Source organism: Chelon labrosus, assembly GCF_963514085.1.
Source record: "Chelon labrosus genome assembly, chromosome: 14".
Classification (NCBI taxonomy): Eukaryota; Metazoa; Chordata; class Actinopteri; order Mugiliformes; family Mugilidae; genus Chelon; species Chelon labrosus.
This window is the reverse complement of record NC_140347.1, coordinates 2,829,640-2,850,624: the sequence shown is the minus strand read 5'-3', so window position 1 is coordinate 2,850,624 and position 20,985 is coordinate 2,829,640. Positions and strand designations below refer to the sequence as shown.

Genomic DNA, 20,985 nt, shown 5'->3' with positions numbered 1-20,985 from the left:
TTTACAGCTCATGTTGATCTGAGAGTGAAGAGGATCTAAAAACTGACACTGTTACTTTGTCCTGAACAAGTCTGTAAAACAGAGAGTAAATCATTTTTTTAAATATTTTAAAAGTTCTCTACGTCAACTCCACCAAATCTGGTGCAACGGAAATGAAACACAAGTTAATTAGATAAGGACCCAGCAGTCTCTTTGAGAAATCAAAAGTCAGTTTTATTTTATTTTATCTTTCACAAGAGACACTCCCTGCTAAATGACATGAAATGAAATGAATGAATGAAACACTCATGGTTACCTCCAGTATAGTCTAATTTATTTAGAGAACCATCATTTTCACCTCAGGGACTATAATGTTTATGAAAGAAACCGTTCATATTCAGGCGATAAGTGAAGAAACTACTTTAAAAACAAAGTAAAAACAGGAAAAGATGTTAAAGAAATCACTTTATTGGAGAATTCCCAACGCATGATATGATTTTATTTTTTTCTGGCATGGATACCAACCAGTGACTTTGTTTCAGACCTCTTCTTGGCACTTTTAGAAAATATCTCGGTCAGTAAGCCCTTTGATTCCCTCCGTCAGTCCAAAAATAAATCTTTGACTTTTAATTGTAAATTATTGGTGTTGTTGTTTTTGTTTGTCCTTGTCTGACGAATTGTTAGAGAGGGATGAGAACGCTTCAGTTTAACTTTTACAAAAGGAAGTCACAAAGGCACAGTATGATCATGATCAGCAATGAACACACTCCTCTAATAACACCACACACACACGTTCTACACATCCTAAGGTTTAGCTTTCACTCTTGCCGTTCCTCTTCTTCTTTTTCTTCGGTGCCTGCTTCTTGGAAGAGTTAGCGTTGGAGGAGGCATCTGTTTTAGACGTGTTTTCAGAAGGTGGAGCAGACTCTGAGGGTTTTTCTTCTGATCCCTGTTCTGGTTCAGCTGGATGTTCCTCGACCTTCTCTTTCTCCACTGGGACCACTGGTTTGACCTCACCGGTCTCCTCCAGAATCTCAACCTTTGTTGCTTCTGGTTCTGTTGGTGTCTCAGCCTTGACTTCCTCAGGCTCTGGTGCTGGTACTGTTACAACAGGCTGGATCTTCTCATCAGGTTTGACTTGTTGCACCTCTCCAACCTCAACATGTGTCTGAACCTTGACCTCTTCTGGTTGCGGATCTTCCTGTGTTGTTTCAGATGTCTTCTCCTCAGGTGTTAGAGCTTCTAATGTGGACACATCTGTATTTTGAACCTGCTCAACTTTAACCGCTTCTGATTTTATCTCTTCCACCTGCTCAGGGACTGAAACCAGATCCTCTTTGACCTGAGTTTCGGTTTTGAAGTGGCCAAATGCTGAAGCAAGCATATCCTCTTCAGCATCTTCCTCATTATTCTCCTCTTCATTGTCATTGGGTGTGGCCAACAGGGAGGCGACAAACTCCTGCAGCTTGGCCTGCTCCTCCTTCAGACGGGCCATGTCCTCCGTCAAGACCGGGTCCTTCTCCTCGAGCTCCTGGACCTCCTCAGAAGTCAGGAGGGCAGATTGGCCAGCATCCTGAGGGTCAATGTTGCTGTCAACATCAGAGCTGCCGAAGACCTTCGACGGGATCTCTGCATTTGAGCGGCGAACATCCTTGATTTTCTCATAAAGGATTTTCCTCTCTTGCTGCAGGACGCGGCACAGATTCTCCAGCTTCTGAATCTTCAGGACAAACAAATCGTACTCTTTGCTTTTCTCGGTTCTCTGGAAGAGGAGGAAGGGCAGAGGAAATTAGAGGCCAAGAGAGTGAGGCCAGGGTCATTTATAAATCATTAAAATGTTTGCTTTGATGATGCCGTGCCATCATCCTTTAAATGAGATCTTTACAGGTGCAAAAACTTAGGATACCAGATTATACTGTACTGACCCATGAAGACCTATAGAAACCAAAGTATATGTCTACTGGAGTAAACACCTTTACTAGGGTGACAAACAACATTGGGTAATTTGTGGCTTTTTGTGAATCAGTTATTAAATGGGATCTGACCATCGTCTAACATGCAGGGCTAAAACACCACAGAGGAAATACATTCATGAAATGTTCACACTGTGCTTAATGCTGTGTTTATGTGCTTTAAATCACAGCAAGCATCTGTACAATTGTGTTTTTAACCTTTTACTGTTTATTCTGATTGACTGTTTCTTTCTACCAATGATTGTCAGCAACGTACCTCCTGTATCATATCATTCAGAGCCTTGTTGCAGTTCTCAAACCTCGTCTTCCACAGATTAGACTCTTTGTCCATCTTCTTCATCTTGTCAGACATCTGGAAGAGACGAGTCAAAGTCTGAAATCTCCTTTTGACATTTACGCAACACTGAAAGGTTCAAATTTATCCATCAAGGCTACGCCGCCTCAAGATGAATCAAGGTGGGTTTCATCTTTCATCAAATACTTAAACAGTAATCGACCACAACGATTGACTTTCACACCAACAAGCCTCCACGCAGTCGTCGCCACCTACATTGTCCATCTCCTTTTTGAATCGGACGTAGATTTCATTGCTTTTGGCCAGCGTTGCCTGAAACTCATCAAACTTCTGAGCGTAGAGGGTCAGCTGTGGAAGAAAAAAAAACAAGGGAATCAGATTCTGGATGGACATCAGTAAAAAGCTGAATCTTTATTTTCTGCTGCTGCCGTCACGTTTGAACAATTCGCTCAAAAGCTCCAGAAGAACGATAGAATGGATTGTGTCACCGTTTCTTTGAAGTCAAGTTTTAAATGTATTAAACCACAATAATTCAGCTTTCTGTAAATATTTTAGGACATTTTAAAAGAAAGCCAGTCACATTAATGCCCAGACTGACTCACTGTACAATGCAATAATCAGGTTTTAAATACTTTAAAGTCACTAGAAAGGAGTTCTTGCAGAACACTGTAGATCATGAACTGGGGACACAATGGTTCTGTCTTCTGACCTTCTGGCAAAATTCAAATAAAGACACATATTGCACTCTTTTAAAATAATGTGTAATTTCTGAGGAAAAACTCATTTCAAATGATTCAGTTACAAAGCAGATAAATGAGAAACTGCAGGGACTCCAGGTTGTTGGGCTCGCTAGCAGATTTAATTGTGTGCCTTTTCCCGTTTTATGAAATTGGAATTACACACATAAATTAGACAGCAGCTCAAATTTAAACCATTTTGGAGAAGCTGAACTAACTAGCCTTCTGATGGATGGGGTTGGTTTGGTTTAGGCCGTCTTTAATTAGTTATTAAATATGAACATTAGATGGTAGTTCCAGATTCTGTTACTCTCTGCCCTGCCTCTGGTACCAGGTGAGCGCTACCTGTCCTGCTGATCAACATGTTAGTTTTGTCAGTGAATATTCACCTGTGCCTGCATCACAGTCCCCTGCTCTCTGTAAGTCTGAGACTGCAGTTTCCACTCAGCAGCCTGAACCAGTAACTGGTTAGAAGAGAACAGACAGAGGCGCATTACAGGCGTTTCTTTACCTTCTTCTTCATGGCCAGCTCCTGCTCCTTCATAGCGAAGCATTTCTTTGTTTTGTCAATAGCCTCCCTAAGCAACTAAGGTGACAGAGACAATACACAGTCAATCTGGGTGGTCTTCACACAGGAATGATAAAGATGACCAAAGGGTTATGGATTAAAGAAGCTAACAGTACGACTATGACATTTACATCAAACAGATGTTAGTGAACTGTTACTATTACTAAACATATGAAATACAATGCAGTAAATAAAACATTAAAGATTCCATTGAATATCAACAGCAGTAGAGGACACATGTGACCTGTCAACCAAAAAACAGAAGTATAATACCAACTATTAACACTCCTGGTGTGTGGAACATAGTGCAGGACCGTTGACTTCAGCCTTCCTCTGAGCAGATAGATGATGTTGTGTTGTGTTCTTCAAATGCTTCATATTTTTATCTGGAGAGGTTTGCCTACATGTTGGATCAATGTGCATACACATATCTGCATATCCATCCCTCCACGGTCTCGCTTTTCTAACTTGTCTTTCCCGCAGTGTCTTGCCGCGTCGCCGTAACAACAAAATCAAAACACATCTCGTCTCTTCTCGTCTGTTTTATCTTTAGAACAGTAGAGGACAAATGTGACCGGTGATCTAAACATGTGGAACACAGTGCAGGGCCAATGACTTCAGTCTGCAGTCATGCAGATAGAAGCCCTGAACAGTTCTTTGAACTCATCAGAGTTGTCTGCTTCAGAAGGACGAGGTTGCTTCATATTTTTATCTGGAAGAGGTCTGGTTAGGTTTTGGATCAACGTGTGGACACATGTCTGAATATCCCTTCCATCATGTGGGATTGTTTATCCCTCTATATATTTTTATCAATAGCTCTAAAATTTATAATTTACTCAAAATATATCTTTTCATTTGTTTTCGAACTTGTATTTTTGCACTGTCTTGCCCTGCCACTGTATCCTCTCTGGGATAAAAAACAAAAACTTATCTCATCTATTTTGTCTTATGTGAAATCCGGTGTAGTAATTAACAGCAGAGAATATATATCAGCAGAAATACGACGTCAGCATCTACAGTTTGTCGGCGTATGGAACATCTGGAGATGTTTTGGATGAACGTGTGGACACGTACGTACAGATCCATCCCTCCACCGTCTGATCCAAACTGAAATTTCTTCATTAGCCATCCTAAATTAAATTCTCTGTTCTGGAGAGGTTTAGATTCAGTCAAATAAAGACTCTCAGCTGTGTAAGAATGAAACTTTTAACAAATCTGAAACTTGGCCGACGGGAATCACATAAATTATTTATTTATTTATTTATTTCTGTATAAAACAGAAATTGTTTTTAAATCATGTTTTAAGAAGTTTCTTTTGTGTTTTTACTAGTGGTCACTAATGTATGTTTTTCTTCGGGTTGGAGAAGATTTATGAGTCTGCACTCAAAATTATGACGCGTTAAATGGAGGAATATAAAATACTTCCTTGACATAATAACTGCTGCCTACAAAGTCAGTCAGTGTGTTACCTACAGTAGATGCAGTAGCTGCATGGTCCCAGTTTAGAGAATCGTCATTGTTTGGTTTTACTGCTGACAAGGAGTCCAGCAGTTTTGCGGTGGACATCTCAGCTCGTTCGTACTCACGTATTCCTTCTCCCTCTTGTGTTTCTCCTCTGCCTCAGCCAGCAGAGCGTTGGCCTGCTGCAGTTTGGCTTCGGTCAGTTTGTTCTGAAGGTCGCGGTGCTTGTTGATTTTCTCCAAGCTCTGCAGAAAAGAGAGAGTGAGAGAGAGGGAGAGTCTTTTAAGAGGAAATAGCTCAAACAGTTTCTTCCTTTATTAATTAATCTGTTGGTAATTATTTATCAATAATGTCAGAAAACAGAAAAATAAATCACATCACACTTGCCATTATGCTCTAATAGAAGACTAAAACTACTCCAATATGTAATGTATGTAATGTAGAGTATTAAATATACACTCAGTTAAACTTTAATTAATACTGACTCTTACCAGAAATAATTTTCTCTTTCTTCTTACAATTGTCTTAGTGATTTATTAATTAACATTTTCCCTGCAGCCTTCTTCTCAGCGATAAGAACACATTGTTTAATGGAGTCTCATGACCTATTAATAACTGATGACCTTTGACCCCCTCTTACCTCCTCCCTCTTCTCACACTGGCTCATGAGGCTCTCCAGTTTGTCAGTCAGGCTGCTGTTTTCGTGGCACAGTTTGTCGTTTCGGTTGCTGTGCTGCTCGATCTGAGTCTGGATCTCATTCAGCATGTCCTGGAAGTGGTTGGTGATCTCCCTCCTCTTCTCCTCGTCCTCCCTGCAGCGCTGAAGAGTCTCCTCCTGGGGGAGAAAAGCAAAAAGAGCAATGGATGGAGGAAGCGATGACTGGGGTAGAGGTTTGGTTATGGCTGTGACAGGTTGTCAGGTTAGCTTGCAGAACATTATATTCATCACTGTACAAATTCTATTATACTTTATGTTCACAGTTCTGTTGCAAGTACACAAAGATATGTAAGTTCAAGTGGTATTTCATCATTTTGTCTGTGCTGATGATAAACAAATTATCTACATTTCTGCATAAAATCAACTCTGATTTCCACACAAGTCCTGAAACTAGACAAAGAGAACACAACAGTGGATTTAGAAATGATTCAGCCCATTTATTTTTTGCACACTTTATTGTGTAACTCCAGATGTCTCCAGGTCCAGTGTCTTACACCCTGCTGTACAGACCCCTGCTCCCTCCCTCCATACGTACCCTCAGCATGGTGTAGTGAGACTGCAGGTCTCTGCACAGAGTCTCCAGTTCGCTGCGAGCTGCGACTCCGCTGCGACGCTCGGCCTGCAGCTGCTGCCGTTCCTCCAGCAGGATGGACATCTTCTGCTGCAGAGCACAGAGCCTCTGCGCATCACAGCGCCGCATCGCTGCCTTTAAACACAGATGGAAGACGAGAAGTTACATGATGTCGTTAAATCCGTCTTTAATGTCAGTTCCAAATTCAAAGTATGACTCTGTCATTGCTCGGAAGTGTCAAATTATTAAGTCTAATTCAGACAAAAAAGCACTTTTAGCAGTGTTCTCCATTTAACGGTCAGAATCAAATTTTAAAAAACTCGCATCTATAAAATAAAAATATTTTTACTGGTTTTCCTTCTTGTAGTATACTCTTATGCAGATGAAACAAAAAAATGTGATTTACATTTATAATATAAGTCTTATTTTTTTTTATTTATTTTTTTTTAAGCCAGCTACCACACTTCTATAAGAACTGCTGCCTGTATTTTTTGTATTTAACCAGTCAGTGTATATTGGACACACGGCCCCAGTATAAAAAATCAGACAGACAGTTTGTCCAACAGTGGTGTCCAACAGTTTGCAGTGGATGTCTCCCTCATTCCTTGTCTCTCTAGAAAGTCTTCAAGACTTAGAAAGGCTGTCTCACCAGTTCAGCATACTTCTTGACAAGATCATCCAGTTTTTCCTCCGGTGATGAGAGCTTGTTCAGGCTCTGCATGATGAGAGAGACCTCTGTGGAGAGGGAGAAGGTTTTCAGACGGGCTCAGTTCTACTTTCAGGACTTGTGTGAAAATCCACAGATGTTTTGAGTCAATTTTATGTAGAAATGTAGAAAGTTCTGAGCAAATACTTTTAAGTGACACCATATGTACACTACTACTGCAGTGGATTCAGAAATTATTCTTTTTAGCACAGCTTTTTTGCACACCTTGCAACCTGCTGACAGTGAGCCTGACCATGCATGGTTGTTCTGTTAACGTCTGAGCCTTGTAGTGGGAACTCAGCGTCAGACTGCACATCACAGGCTGTTGCATTGTGGGAAATGACCATATTGACATGTCTTGTCTTGTATGACTTTATCCAGACATAGAAATCACAACAACTTGTTGCCTCACCTGTGTCCGTTGCCACTGTGATGTCATCTTTTGCCTCCTCCTTGATCTTTTCCACCTCGGCCTCGACAACGCTCTGTTACATCCAAAACAACACGAACATTTGAATTTATTTTATTGTCTTTGCATGTACATCCAAACATGTCAACAACAGCAGGAAATGAATTTGCAGCCTGACGTCACATGACCCACCTGCTTGTCCAGGAGGCTGGCCGCAGAGCCGTAGGTGCTGATGATGTCCTCCAGACGCCGGCCGAACTCCTTCATGGGGTCGAAGACGTCGGTGGAGGCGCAAGCTGCAGCCGCCGCCTCCACCACCTCAGAGCTCTCAGGATCCAGGGCGGAGGACGGTTTGTCGGGCTGGGGGGGCACCAACACCTCAGCTGTTTTCACTGACCTCTCCATCCTCAGTTAGCTAGATAAATGCAAAGCACAACTGTAACATCTGAGTGGTTGATTTGACTCTCATCACATGATTTGGGTTGATGTTTCCTTTCTGGATGAAGTTCATCTAGAGTTGGCTTCTGAAAGCCGGACCATTGGACCTGGTTTTAGATATGCTGGTTGTTCATTCATTAGGTGTCAATCAACCAGTGCTTTCTCCTTTTTATTAAAGTGAATAAAACATAAAAGACCTTTAGCAAACATTTATCTGTAAAAAGCTGTAAATATATCTGGAAAATCCTTGATTTCAGTGAAAACAACATGAGCTTAAAAATCTTGAAATCAGGATGCATGACACGCTGAAGGAGAAGCAGATGATGTTCTTTTCTCTAATCTTAAACGTACACACTACATATTATTTAGATTGTCATTCCAGATCAGGGAGCATTGAAAGCACCACCTTATGTGATCCAATATGGAAGCAGATCTTAAAATAATGAACTGTGGTGCAACAACTTGCTGTAAATCTACTTGTATGACATTAATTGAGGTGACCACAATGCGTCTGGAGTTCAGGAGGTTTAAAAGAGGACCTGTAAACACCTCATATTACTAAATAATCTGGACTGGAAGCTGATACCAAGTGAAGTCCAAGCCAGAGTTCACTTGCGGTTACTGGGAAGGTAAATTTGGGGATAAATCAACCAGAGCCTCTTGTAGTTTGAGCCCAGCAATAGGTTGCTGACAATAACTGTTTTGTATGCACTATATGGGCTGTAGCTATTGAATGAAAGCTCTATCAATATATTACTAGCCCTTATTTGATGTCCTTCAGTGAAATGAGACATGGGAAATGGTATTTACAGCGGTTTTCTAATATTTTAAAGCACTTTACAGTCACAGTGACTGTACGGTGCCATTCGACCCATTTGCTCACATAAGCAAACACACATTCTAGGAACTAGGAGCTACTTGTGGTTCAGTTTCCTGCACATGGACACCTCTTTAGTTTTAGTATTTCACATTTGCTTTTAAAAACCAGAAACAAAAACTAGAAAAAGAACTGTTATTTGATTTTTATTTTTAAATTCAAAAACTTTTATTATGTAGTCTAAAACCAAAAAGAGAGTTAATATTAGTCGGCCAGTGGATCATTGTGTTCAGCTCTAAATAAATCTGGTTCTTCTCCAGATACAGAGATAAATTCAGATGACCAGATACCTTGAGTCAGAAAGTCTAAAATTACATCTGAATATTGTTCCAGAGTCATGTCCATGCTCCGTTTAGACCAACAGGAAAGATTTGAAATCACTGACTGATAGAAACTACTTCTTCTTCGTCGTCGTCGTTTTTACTCTCTTACTCTTTTTTTTATTATTATTATTATTATTTTAGAGACCCTATCTGAAGTCTGTCAGATGTCTTAATTTCGAGTCAATCTTTAGGTCCAGCTTAGTAAAAAACTCTGTCGATTTGACGTGAAGGATGACAGCAGCCAGTCATCACCTCGGCCATGTAGTTAATGTGACATGGATTTAAACGTAAACCCTGTGGCGCCTCTCTCATTTTATGTGGGTCAGTATAAGCTCAGTCATGATCAACGACATGTTGGGACTGACTTACTTCCGTGGCGTGAGGCAAAGATAGATTATCTTCATAAACTTTAAAGTTGCAGTGGAAAATTGATCAAGTCTGACGTTTCAAAAAAAACAGTATCAAAATATACTTTTAAAATCCTCTACTTGTAGTAAAGTTATGTTTTATTAAGTTGCTTAAATGTTTGTTTGAAATTAAAACTGATAAAAACTCATCCATCGCACAGTTATTCCAGTTTGGTGTATTAAATGCCAGAAAATATTGAAAGCAGTATATTAAGTCTGCACTAGTTAATCTGTAAAAGTTAACATGTATAATAAAGCAGTGCAAATAATAGATTTATGTATTCATCATTCAAAAAACAAAAGGACACAGAGAAACCTCTTCTTGTCAGTTGACTAGTCTAGGACTTGTGTGTTTCTGCATTCCTGTGGAATTAATGGAGCTGTGATGGACATTGGTGTGTGTGTTGTGAATATGTTCAGCATGTCCAGTGTCTGTTTATCCTCTCAGCTCTGTTGCAACGCGGCTGCTGTATCTGTCAAGTTAAAATTAGCCGTCTGAGCCGGCCAACCCCCACTCTGCGGCACACACACAAACACCTGTTGTAGTGTCGTCTATTCTGAGAGCATCCAAATAGGGCGTGACTGCCTGTTACTGCCACACACATATATGCAACATAGGCCCTGTTCAGACCAGGCATTAACATCTAGCCTAGCCTCACCTGTCCATCTCTAAGTCCCTGTGTCTCCACCTGGTCTTAATATAAATGTGTCTCCACATGCGTCCCCAGCCAGCACTTGAGATCTGATCTCAGTTGAATATTGTACCAGCTGCTGTCTCTAATGGATCTCTACCTACCGCTGGATCAGAACCATCAACAGCTGTTCTTGTTTGTGAGTCACAACTTGGGCCAACGTTAAGTTAATATTTACTGATCTCTGCCATGATGTTTGTTAGACCTGCACAAAACTCAGATTATAACTGAACCCTGGAATAATACGTCATAATCTCTACACTCGTCTCCTTATACATCAACATGATCACATCAATAATGAACCACATGATGAATCAAACTCATCCTCATATTGAATCATCTCCTGAGTTGATTCTAGTTCAGATTAGTTTCTAGTTTAGTTTGGTTCTCAACTCCAAGACCAGAGTCTTTTAAAAGGCTCTCATTACTAATGAACAGACATCACTGATTCATGTGATCATTTCTACTAGTGGTTGAATGAATGAGTTAAACTCCTCTTCCACAGATCAGCCCTGTTGAGTAGGTGGTCTTTAATGTGACCCAGGACTCATTGTGTGTTCACACTACCAAAGGAAGGAGGTCACATGTGTCCCAGACCACCTCCACATGTGGACTGACACCAGATCAGTCTAATGTGTCCTGGGTGTGTTCATCTTTACTGGACACTTGTGACCAGATTCCCCAGGACGAATGTTGATGTGATGTCTGTGATGGCCTTATGCTTTACTGTATTTTTTTTCATCAGACAATGACAATAAAAATATCGTATTCTTCTTATAATGGACATAGAGTAGCAGAGAATGTGAGTTCATATGATTTATCTTCTGCTGCTATGACAACCCCAAAACAAACAACAATTAGGCTCCACCCCCCTCTGTGTTACGCAACCAACCCTGAACCCTCCCACTGAATTACAAGCTGTTGACCACCACTAAATAAACACCTTGTTGTGATATTTTGCTTGATGAATATATTCTTGACACACCTGTGTTTAAAACCAAAATGCCAACCAGCAGGAAAGTAATGGAAAACGCTACGCAGAACGCTAAAAGCTTCACCAATTCAAGATTCTTAACGTTTATTGTCATATGCAGTAAAAACAGCTGTTCAGACCATACAATGGAAGTCTTACTGTGCAAGTCTCACTTACTAACAGCGCTGAATAAATCAAAGAAATATGTAAACAGATGATTAAAGAGTTCTGAAAGTCTCAGTTTTTCTGTGCCATCTGAACCATAAAGATCATTTAAAATGATCCATCAAACTGTGTTTTCAACTAAATGTTTTACACCTGTGTCCGACTGAGACACTTTAGTTTAAAATGAACGTAGGTGGATTCTCAAAAACAGCAAGACAGAAACCAAAATCTTACAAAATCCTGAAGTTTTGAAGCAAACGGAAATGTCAGGAAAGCAAACCAGAGCAAGTGGAAGATTAAAAGGAGAAATAATTTAACATTCAGCTGAAAGAAACCATCTGATAACCTGTCACACCGCGGTCTTTTAACACAAGTATTTCACATCTACTTTTATGAAGTGATGTCGTGTCTGAAAGATTTAAAATCTCAAATTAGCTCAGATTATTTACAGACAAACAGCAACAGTGACACAGCAACTGATCATAACGAGGCAGCCATTATGGAGGCTTACAGAGCATAGTAAAACACATTAACACTTTATTGCTTTACTTTTAATTAACCTTTTAAAAAGCTGTCAACCAGGCCCCATTGCATCAAACATGACAATATGAAGATGTTTCTTGTATATTTTCTTTATACGGGGGGGGGGGGGGGGGGCAAATCCCAACGGTAGTACAATGCAGACATGAATAAAAGTGATTTGTGAAGAGGTGGAGATTAAAGAAAAGAGTCTTACCAGGATCAGTGAAGTGAAGGAGAGGAGGTGCAGAAGAGAAAGCGACAGGCAGAGGACAAGAGAGGAGGAAGAGGAGGAAGAGGAGGAGTAGTAGGAGGAGTAGGAGGAGGAGGAGGAGACCTGCTGACGGGACAAATGACAGCTGACCCCCAAAATAACCTGAGAGGCTCAGCTCAGGGACACATGAGTGTTTGTTACTGTGACTCTGAATAAAGGGGGGAGGTGTCTGCTGTTTGCCAGATAATTTAAAGGAAGTTGGTTGGCTGCTGATTTCAAGATTTTTATGTAGTCTGCTTTCACCACATTTAATGTTACCAAACAATCTTCATTTTATATGCTGTTGATTCTAAAATGATGGAACAGTCTGTTGACTTATGGGCTTAAAACAGCCATGGTGTGATGGACACAGACACTGCTCTCCAAATAGAACATTTCTAAACATCATGTGGACGAGACAGAAGACTATTGGGACAATGTTTAGTGGACAGATGAGACCAAAGTAGAATAGTTTGGTTTAAATGGAGATGAAACAACACTGCATCATTCCAGCATCAGAACCTCATCCCTCCATCAAACATGGGGGTGCTAATGTCCTGGTTTGGGCCTGTTCTGCTGCATCTGACCACAGCATTGTACTGAGTATAAAATAAAGTTTCAGCAATTGGTGAATTGAATTGTTCTTCTCTCACGTTTCAGTTTGATCTTCATGTGTCCAGGATTATCCAGATAGAAGTGATCATCAAAGTCAGTCCAGTTTTTCCAGGAGTTCAGTGGTTAGGAGATCATTTCACTACTTCTAAGACCAAACATATTCTGACATCAAATCACAATCAGTGATTCAACTGTAAACCAAAGAGAAACATCATCCACCATCAACATTTAAACCTCAGAGTCGAAGCTGCTGTCACTTCAAAGACTCTCCTTCCTACAGAGAACACAGAGACACTGAGGAGTCATATATCCAGACACTAAACCCAAATCCAGGATAGAGAGGTTGAGTAAATGTGGTGTTGAAGGTGTAGAGGTGGATCAGTTTGTCAGAGGAGACTCTGTAGAAGGACAGAGTTCCAGCAGGACAGTCCACATAAACTGACACTCTGTTGGAGACAGAGGAGAAAGAAGAGGATGGGATCCATGCTGCTTTTCTGTTATTGTGCCAGACATCGTAACCAACATCAGCGCAGTGCAGACTCCACGACTGATCATTCTCTCCAAATCTGATCTCACTAGAGTTGTGTTTCCTTGTGATTCCTCTGTAACTCACTGATATCTTAATGCTTCTTCTCCACTCAACCTCCCAGTAACATCGACCAGTCAGAACATTTCTACACAGTAGTTGATAACAACTGTTAAATCTGTCTAGATGATCAGGATATGGCTGGTCCTCCTCCGCATATGTCACCTTCCTGTTGTTGTCAGACAGTTTGAGGTTTCTGTGTACTGAGTTTGTGTCCACTTCAAGTTGACAGAAATCTGATGGAGAGAAAAAGACACAACACAGCTGCAGTTTATCATCTGACACATCTGATGGATTTATTCTTTCTTTCCTCACTGATCTGTTGTTCATTAATAGAAAGTTTAATGATGATAATAAACCACAACTATCAGCTTTGGATTTAAAGACAAACTGACACTTTGATGTTTTATCATCATTAGTCAAACTTACACTTCCTGACATCAGGTTTTAACCTCTGCTCTCCACCATGGTCCATCCTGGAGGAAGAAACAAAGTCAGAATGATTTTCTATCCAACATGAGTCCTGACTTCTGTTCAACATGAAGAAAAGTGCAAATACGTTTAAGCAGTCAGTCAAACAAATGAATGAATTTACTAATTCAGTAGAATGAGCCAATATTAATCAATCAATCAATCAATCAATCAATATTTATTTGTATAGCACCTTCCAGCACCCAATGGTGCACAAGGTGCTTTCCAGGGTAAAAACAAGAACAAAAGCAATATTACTAAAACATAATTAAGACACAGCTGCACCGCAAAAAGGTGTACAAAATGCATTCAAGTGTAAAAACAGTTAGTGGCTACGTGTGAAATGCCAGCCTGAATAAATGTGTTTTTAACTCTGACCTAAAAGTTGTGAGCTCGGTGGCAGATTGAATATGAGCTGGGAGAGCGTTCCACAGTTTAGGGCCTAAGACAGCAAAAGACCGCCCTCCCAAAGCCTTGTACTTGGACCTAGGGATGACCAAAGTGGTGTGATCTGCGGAGCGCAGATTCCTAACTGGGTTGTACAGGGTTACAAGTTCACTAAGGTAGGCCGGGGCCAAGCCATGAATGGCTTTAAACACAAATAAAAGGACTTTGAAGTCCACCCTGTACCGCACGTGTGTGTTTGGAGGTGCCTGAGAGAAGGCGTGCTGCTGCATTCTGTACAAGTTGGAGCTTTTGGAGGAGAGAATGGTTAAGTCCAGCATAAAGGGCATTGCAGTAGTCAATCCGCGAGCTGATGAAGGCGTGAATAGCCTTTTTGAGGTCAGGTCGGGACAAGAATGGTTTGACCTTTGCAAGGAGTCTTAGATGGAAAAAACTCGCCTTTACCACTGCATTTATCTGTTTGTTTTGTGGTGAATCAGGGCTGAAAATAAAATACTCAGTTTTCCCTTAATTTAAATGAAGGAAATTCTGGGCGAGCCATTCTTTGATATCCTGAAGACAGTTATGAAGAGGTTCCAGTGCAGAACGGTTACTCAGGATCACTGGAAGGTAGATCTGGAGGTCGTCGGCATAGAAATGGAACTGGATGTTGTGTCTGGTGATGAGTTGTCCAAGTGGCAGCATGTACAGTGCAAACAGAATAGGCCCCAGAATGGAACCTTGGGGCACTCCAGTTGACAGAGGGGTAGATGACGACGATATTACAGGTGCACCTCCCTGATATTACATATCAGGGAGGTGCACCTGTAGGATTAAATCAGAGTCCATGTGTTCAGAAGTGTTTCCATCAATGTAATGAGACTCAGGTGTGGTTCAGTTCTTGGTTTAGTTGAAATAAATCAGGGATTTGTCTCAGTCTGATCTTCACAACACATGTTTGTGGAAGTGTATGATGGCAACGGACAAAGGAGCTTTCTGAGGAGCTCAGAAAAAGAGTTGTTGTTGCTCATCAGGCTGGAAAAGGTTCCAGAACCATCTCTAAAGAGTTTGGAACCCACAAATAGTCCACAGTCAGACAGATTGAAGACGACTGTTACACTCCACAGGAGTGGTCGGCCAACAAAGATCACTCCATAATAGTCTGAGAGGTCCCAAAGGAACCCAGGGGAACTTCTAAGCAGCTAAAGGCCTCTCTCACATTGGCTAATGGTAATGTTCATGAATCCACCATCATGTGGACAACCCAGAATACTACTGGGACAATGTTTAGTGCTTGGGCCTGTTCTGCTGCATCTGGACCAGGACGGCTTGTCATCATTGATGGACCAATGAATTCTGAATTCTACCAGTGAACTCGAAAAGAAAATGTCAGGACATCTGTCCATGAGCCGAATGTGAAGAGAAACTGGGTCATGCAGCAAGACAACGAGCCCAAGGACACAAGTGGTTCTACAAAAGAACGGTTAAAGAAGAACAAGATGAATGTTTAGGAACGGCCAAGTCAAAGTCCTGACCTTAATCCAATAGAAATGTGGTGGAAGGACCTGAAGCAAGCAGTTGATGTGAGGAAACCCACCAACATCTCAGAACTGAAGTGGTTCTGTTCTGAGGAATGGGCTAAAATTCCTCCAAGCTGTTGTAGACCACTGATCAGCAGTTACCAGAAACATTTAGTAACAAGGAGGTCGCAGCAGATACTGGAAACAAGGCTTCACTTACTTTTCTAAACCACATGCACAATGAAATGAATCAATTCTTGAATAAAGATGGAGGAAGACAAAATTCATGATGAATCAGTGAAGTCACAGGAGATAATTCTGCATCATGGTATCTGTGTTACAGTTTTATAGCAATCCATCCATTAATAGTTATTGATAAATTTCAGTAAAAAGTGAGAGAAATCTGATGATGAATGGAGGTACATCCTCTGAGAATCTCTTTGGCTAAACGTGTACGACATTGGATAACTGTGTGAACTCCTATTGTCTGTTCATACCTGAGAGTGTCCAGTCTCCAGAGTGGATCCTCCAGTCCAGCAGACAGCAGCTTCACTCCCTTGTCTCCGGGATGGTTGTAGCTCAGGTCCAGCTCTCTCAGATGAGAGGGGTTGGAGCTCAGAGCTGAGGCCAGAGAAGAACAGCCTTCCTCTGTGATCAGACAACCTGACAGACTGGAGATAGAAAAATATCAGAAACTCAAGAAGAAGAAGGAAAATCCTCCAGATGTTGAACTTCTGCACCAACATGAACCTAAATCAGGATTTAACTGAAGAGTTACTTGAGAGTTTCCAGTTTACAGTGAGGACTCTCCAGTCCAGCAGACAACAGCTTCACTCCTGAATCCTGCAGGTTGTTGTCACTCAGGTCCAGCTCTCTCAGACTGGAGGACTGGGATCTGAGAACTGAGGACAGAGCTTCACAGCTTCTCTCTGAGAGGTTACAACTGCTCAGCCTGAAGAAGAATCAACATCAAATGTTTTATTTGTCATTTACTAAAAAGATCATGTTTCAGATAGTTCCTAAATCCACCTACAGAGCTTTGTTGGAGGCTTTGACCACTGGCAGCAGCCTCAGAAGAGCCTTCTCTGAAGCAGAGTATTTCTTCAGGTCAAACACGTCCAGATCTTCTTCTGATGACAGTAAGATGAAGACCAGAGCTGACCACTGAGCAGGAGACAGTTTATCTGTGGAGAGACTTCCTGATCTCAGGGACTGTTGGATCTCTCCACTAGAGAACCATCATTCAGTTCATTCAGACAGTGGAACAGATTGATGCTTCTCTCTGCAGACAGATTTTCACTGATCTTCTTCTTGATGTACTGGACTGTTTTCTGATTGGTCTGTGAGCTACTTCCTGTCTGTGTCAGCAGGCCTTGTAGGAGAGTCTGATTGGTCTCCAGTGAAAGACCCAGGAGGAAGTGGAGGAACAAGTCCAGGTGTCCATTTGGACTCTGTAAGGCCTTGTCCACAGCACTCTGATGGAGACGTGCTAGTTCAGGTTTGATTCCGAAGACTTTATACAACTGAGATGTAGTTTGGTGTTCTTCCATCAGGTTGACATAAGAGTTGATGAAGGTCAGATGGACATGAAGAGCAGCCAGAAACTCCTGAATGCTCAGATGGACGAAGCAGAACACCTTGTCCTGGTACAGTCCTCTCTCCTCTTTAAAGATCTGTGTGAACACTCCTGAGTACACTGAGGCTGCTCTGATATCAATGCCACACTCTGTCAGGTCTGATTCATAGAAGATCAGGTTTCCTTTCAGCAGCTGAATCAAAAGCCAATTTTCCCAGATACTCAATCATCTTCCTGCTCTCTGGACTCCAGTGTGGATCTGTCTCAGCTCCTCCATCATACTTGATCTTCTTCACTTTGGTCTGAACCACCAGGAAGTGGATGTACATCTCAGTCAGGGTCTTGGGCAGCTCTCCTCCCTCTCTGGTTTCCAACACATCCTCCAGAACTGTAGCAGTGATCCAGCAGAAGACTGGGATGTGACACATGATGTGGAGGCTTCGTGATGTCTTGATGTGGGAGATGATCCTGCTGGCCTGCTCCTCATCTCTGAATCTCTTCCTGAAGTACTCCTCCTTCTGGGGGTCAGTGAACCCTCTGACCTCTGTCACCATGTCAACACACTCAGGAGGGATCTGATTGGCTGCTGCAGGTCGTGTGGTTATCCAGAGGCGAGCAGAGGGAAGCAGTTTCCCCCTGATGAGGTTTGTCAGCAGCACATCCACTGAGGTGGACTCTGTAACATCAGTCAGGATCTCAGTGTTGTGGAAGTCCAGAGGAAGTCGACACTCATCCAGACCGTCAAAGATGAACACAACCTGGAACTCTTCAAAGCTGCAGATTCCTGCTTCTTTGGTTTCAGTAAAGAAGTGATGAACAAGTTCCACCAAGCTGAACTTTCTCTCTTTCACCACATTCAACTCTCTGAAAGTCAATGGAAATATGAAGAGGATGTCCTGGTTGGCTTTGTCTTCAGCCCAGTCCAGAGTGAACTTCTGTGTTAAGACTGTTTTCCAAATGCCACCCACTCCCTTTGTCATCACTCTTCTGATTGGTCCATGTCTTCCAGGTGAGGCTTTAAAGAGGTCTTCTTGTCTGATGCTTGTTTCTGGTCTGTCTGGTTTCCTGGATGCTGTTTCAATCTGTCTGACCTCATGTTCATCATTGACCTCTGCAGTCCCTCCCTCTGTGATGTAGAGCTCTGTGTAGATCTCATTCAGAAGGGTTGAGTTTCCTGCTTTAGCAATCCCCTCAAACACACACTGGAACTTCTCCTTCAGAGTAGATTTAACTTTACGTCCACACTCTGGAGCACAAGTTCCTGAATGAACAAGAAATGTAATGAATCAGTGAACTCATTCATTTTAATAACATTCACATGTGACTGTTTTCAGTCCAGAAGAATTCATAGATGTGATTCAGATGTTTTCATCATATTAACATCAGAGTCTAGAAATATAAACTTCTCCCATGTTTCCTCCATTTCCTCTTTCCATCAAGTTAAAGCTGTTAAATCCTCTTACTGCTCTGCAGACAGTCAGCCAGCTCCTCCTGCTTCATTCTCCTCAGGAAGTTCACTGTGATCTTCACAAATAAATCTCTGCTGCTCCTCCTCTGGTCTTCATCCTCACCCTTCAACACCTCCTCATCCTCCCTCTGACTCTCTAAGCATTCTGGGTAATCTGGACTCAGAACCCTCTGGATCTTCTTCAGCTCGTTCTTCACAAAACTGATGATGTTCTCCTCCAGCAGCTGAAACACAGAGAGAGTATAATGTTTTACATTTGTATAAACACCAATTCTTTTGTCATGTGGATGCCAATAAAGTGTTGAAAATGTCCTCACAATAAATGTGGAGTCCAGATCTGTTTGATGTTGTGGGACAGACTGACCACTGAGAACCTCTGAGCTCTGCTGGTTAACGCTGCAAAAACATTCAACTTCAGAGCGTGTACAAGTTGTTAAATGTGTCTGATGATGATGAATCACAAACACAAACTGATCTCTGATGTAAATGCTGCTCTTATTGATTTCAATAGGGAAACAGAATCATTCGTTTACATTCTCACCCTTTCTGAACAGACTGGTGTCCATCTTTAAACTCAGTGGGTTGAATAATAGAATGGTCATTCTTCATGGACACACAGCTGGGTACAGAAGAGACTTCTGTTTTCTTGAGGAACCTAACAGAAACAAAACCACCACCACCACACAAGTGTAATTTAAAGCAACACTGTTGAAAAGACTGTGGTCAAACCAAATAAGTGTCTCCTTAAAGAACCTGGCATCTGTGATTTAGTTTCAGTGGACGTGAGGGACTGAACTTGAACTCAGATCACGCCAGAAGTTCTTAGATTAAACCCACCTGGATCTGATTTAAGACTCGAAGGGAGCAGATATTTGCTGTGGACCAACAAACTTTGGAATAATATGACAGTTCAGACTCAACAAATCTGATTTCAAATCAGCTTATTGAGTTTATTTTTACACACCTGGGGATCAATCAAACTGCCATCTTTGCACTTATGGTGCATTAACACTGAGCATTAACACATGGGCAACAATAAGTGCATTGGAGTCACTGCTCTTTACATTTCTGAGATGATTTGTTTGTACCACAGTATCAACGGCTGTAAGAGAAAATGCTGTGAGCTCCTGATATAATCAGTTACATCGTAAACAGTTTTTCTCAGTTCACAATATCACTTTTAAACATTTGAAAAACTTTTTTGATCTTTATTTAGGTGCCTGCAGCAGGCCATTAAAAATGTATATGATATTATTGATAGGGTTTAGATTATTATTGTTTATAGAACAAGAGGAACATCTCACTCTTTCTGAACCGGCCGGTTACCATCTTCAAACTCAGTGGGTTGGACAATAGAATGGTTACTCTTCATAGACGCACAGCTGGGTACAGGAGAGGATACTGTTTTCCGGAGGATTCTGATAGAAACAAAACCACCACACAAGTATAATTTAAAGCAACATGCAAGTGAAAATATTTGGGTCAGAGACAAACACTCTGCTTGGACTAAATGTGTGTTTCCAAGGAGTACTGCATCTGTGAACAGTTCAGTGTCAGTGGAACTTCCCTCAGGCATCAGCATCCTCTTGAGTCATTAAGGACAAAAATGTCCACTTTCAAAAAACTGCTATTGTCTCTGTGAATCTCTTAAACCACTTCAGCACAGAATTTCAACCCTTTATATGCCAGTTTGATTACTTAAAGTAAGGTTTTCCATAAAACTAATTTTGGGAGTCTGGGGCATTTTTTTTTTTCAAATTGGTCATGGATATGACCAAGATTATCTACAATATTGCCTTGAATGCATTATTAGTTTTTGTGCAACAAATTTAAAGTAATTTAAACATGATGTGATCAGTTTAGAGTCAGTGGAACTTTGATTCAAGATACATATTAAATAATAGTTTTAGTTAAAATGAAATACTTAGTAGGTTCCTTCAGAAGGACAATGAAAAACATTCTTGATATTATTGATAGGTTTTAGATGATTATTGGCTACAGAACAAAATTAATATCGTTACTGAACAGACTGCTGTCCATCTTGTGCCTTAAATTGCCCCCCGGGGACAAATAAAGTTTTCTGAATCTGAATCTTTAAACTGAATGGGTTGAATAACAGAGTGGTCAGTCTTCATAGACACACAGCTAGCTACAGGAGAGGCTGCTGTTTTCTGGAGGACTCTGAAAGAAACAAAACTACCACCACACAAGTGAATAAAATGAAGAAAAATCTCAAGCTCTTTTTGTCTGTGTTGCTATTTTTTTTTCTCAAAATGTCATCCAGACTGTATACACTGTAGA

At 41.2% G+C, this 20,985-nt stretch overlaps 3 protein-coding genes across 3 annotated transcripts in view; all 3 read right to left on the bottom strand.

The window, feature by feature from the left end:
• The window catches only part of LOC311498919 (uncharacterized protein), a 227,553-nt gene that overhangs the window by 162,317 nt on the left and 44,251 nt on the right, over positions 1-20,985 (bottom strand). The window contains exon 14 of the mRNA XM_084559703.1: positions 16,138-16,311. Coding sequence (XP_084415829.1) covers positions 16,138-16,311 — 174 coding nt within the window. The remainder of the gene's footprint in view (positions 1-16,137; positions 16,312-20,985) is intronic.
• txlnba (taxilin beta a) lies at positions 379-7,822 on the bottom strand (the record flags this gene model as incomplete). Its single annotated transcript, XM_084559721.1, has 10 exons — positions 379-1,741; positions 2,209-2,304; positions 2,503-2,595; positions 3,496-3,570; positions 5,139-5,258; positions 5,654-5,848; positions 6,267-6,437; positions 6,952-7,037; positions 7,421-7,493; positions 7,610-7,822. The coding sequence occupies 10 exons, from the start codon at positions 7,820-7,822 to the stop codon at positions 791-793; spliced, it is 2,073 nt and encodes a 690-aa protein (XP_084415847.1). The 3' UTR covers positions 379-790.
• On the bottom strand, positions 17,375-17,915 carry LOC311498942 (NACHT, LRR and PYD domains-containing protein 6-like). Its single transcript, XM_084559741.1, has one exon. The coding sequence runs from the start codon at positions 17,768-17,770 to the stop codon at positions 17,381-17,383; it is 390 nt and encodes a 129-aa protein (XP_084415867.1). The 5' UTR covers positions 17,771-17,915; the 3' UTR covers positions 17,375-17,380.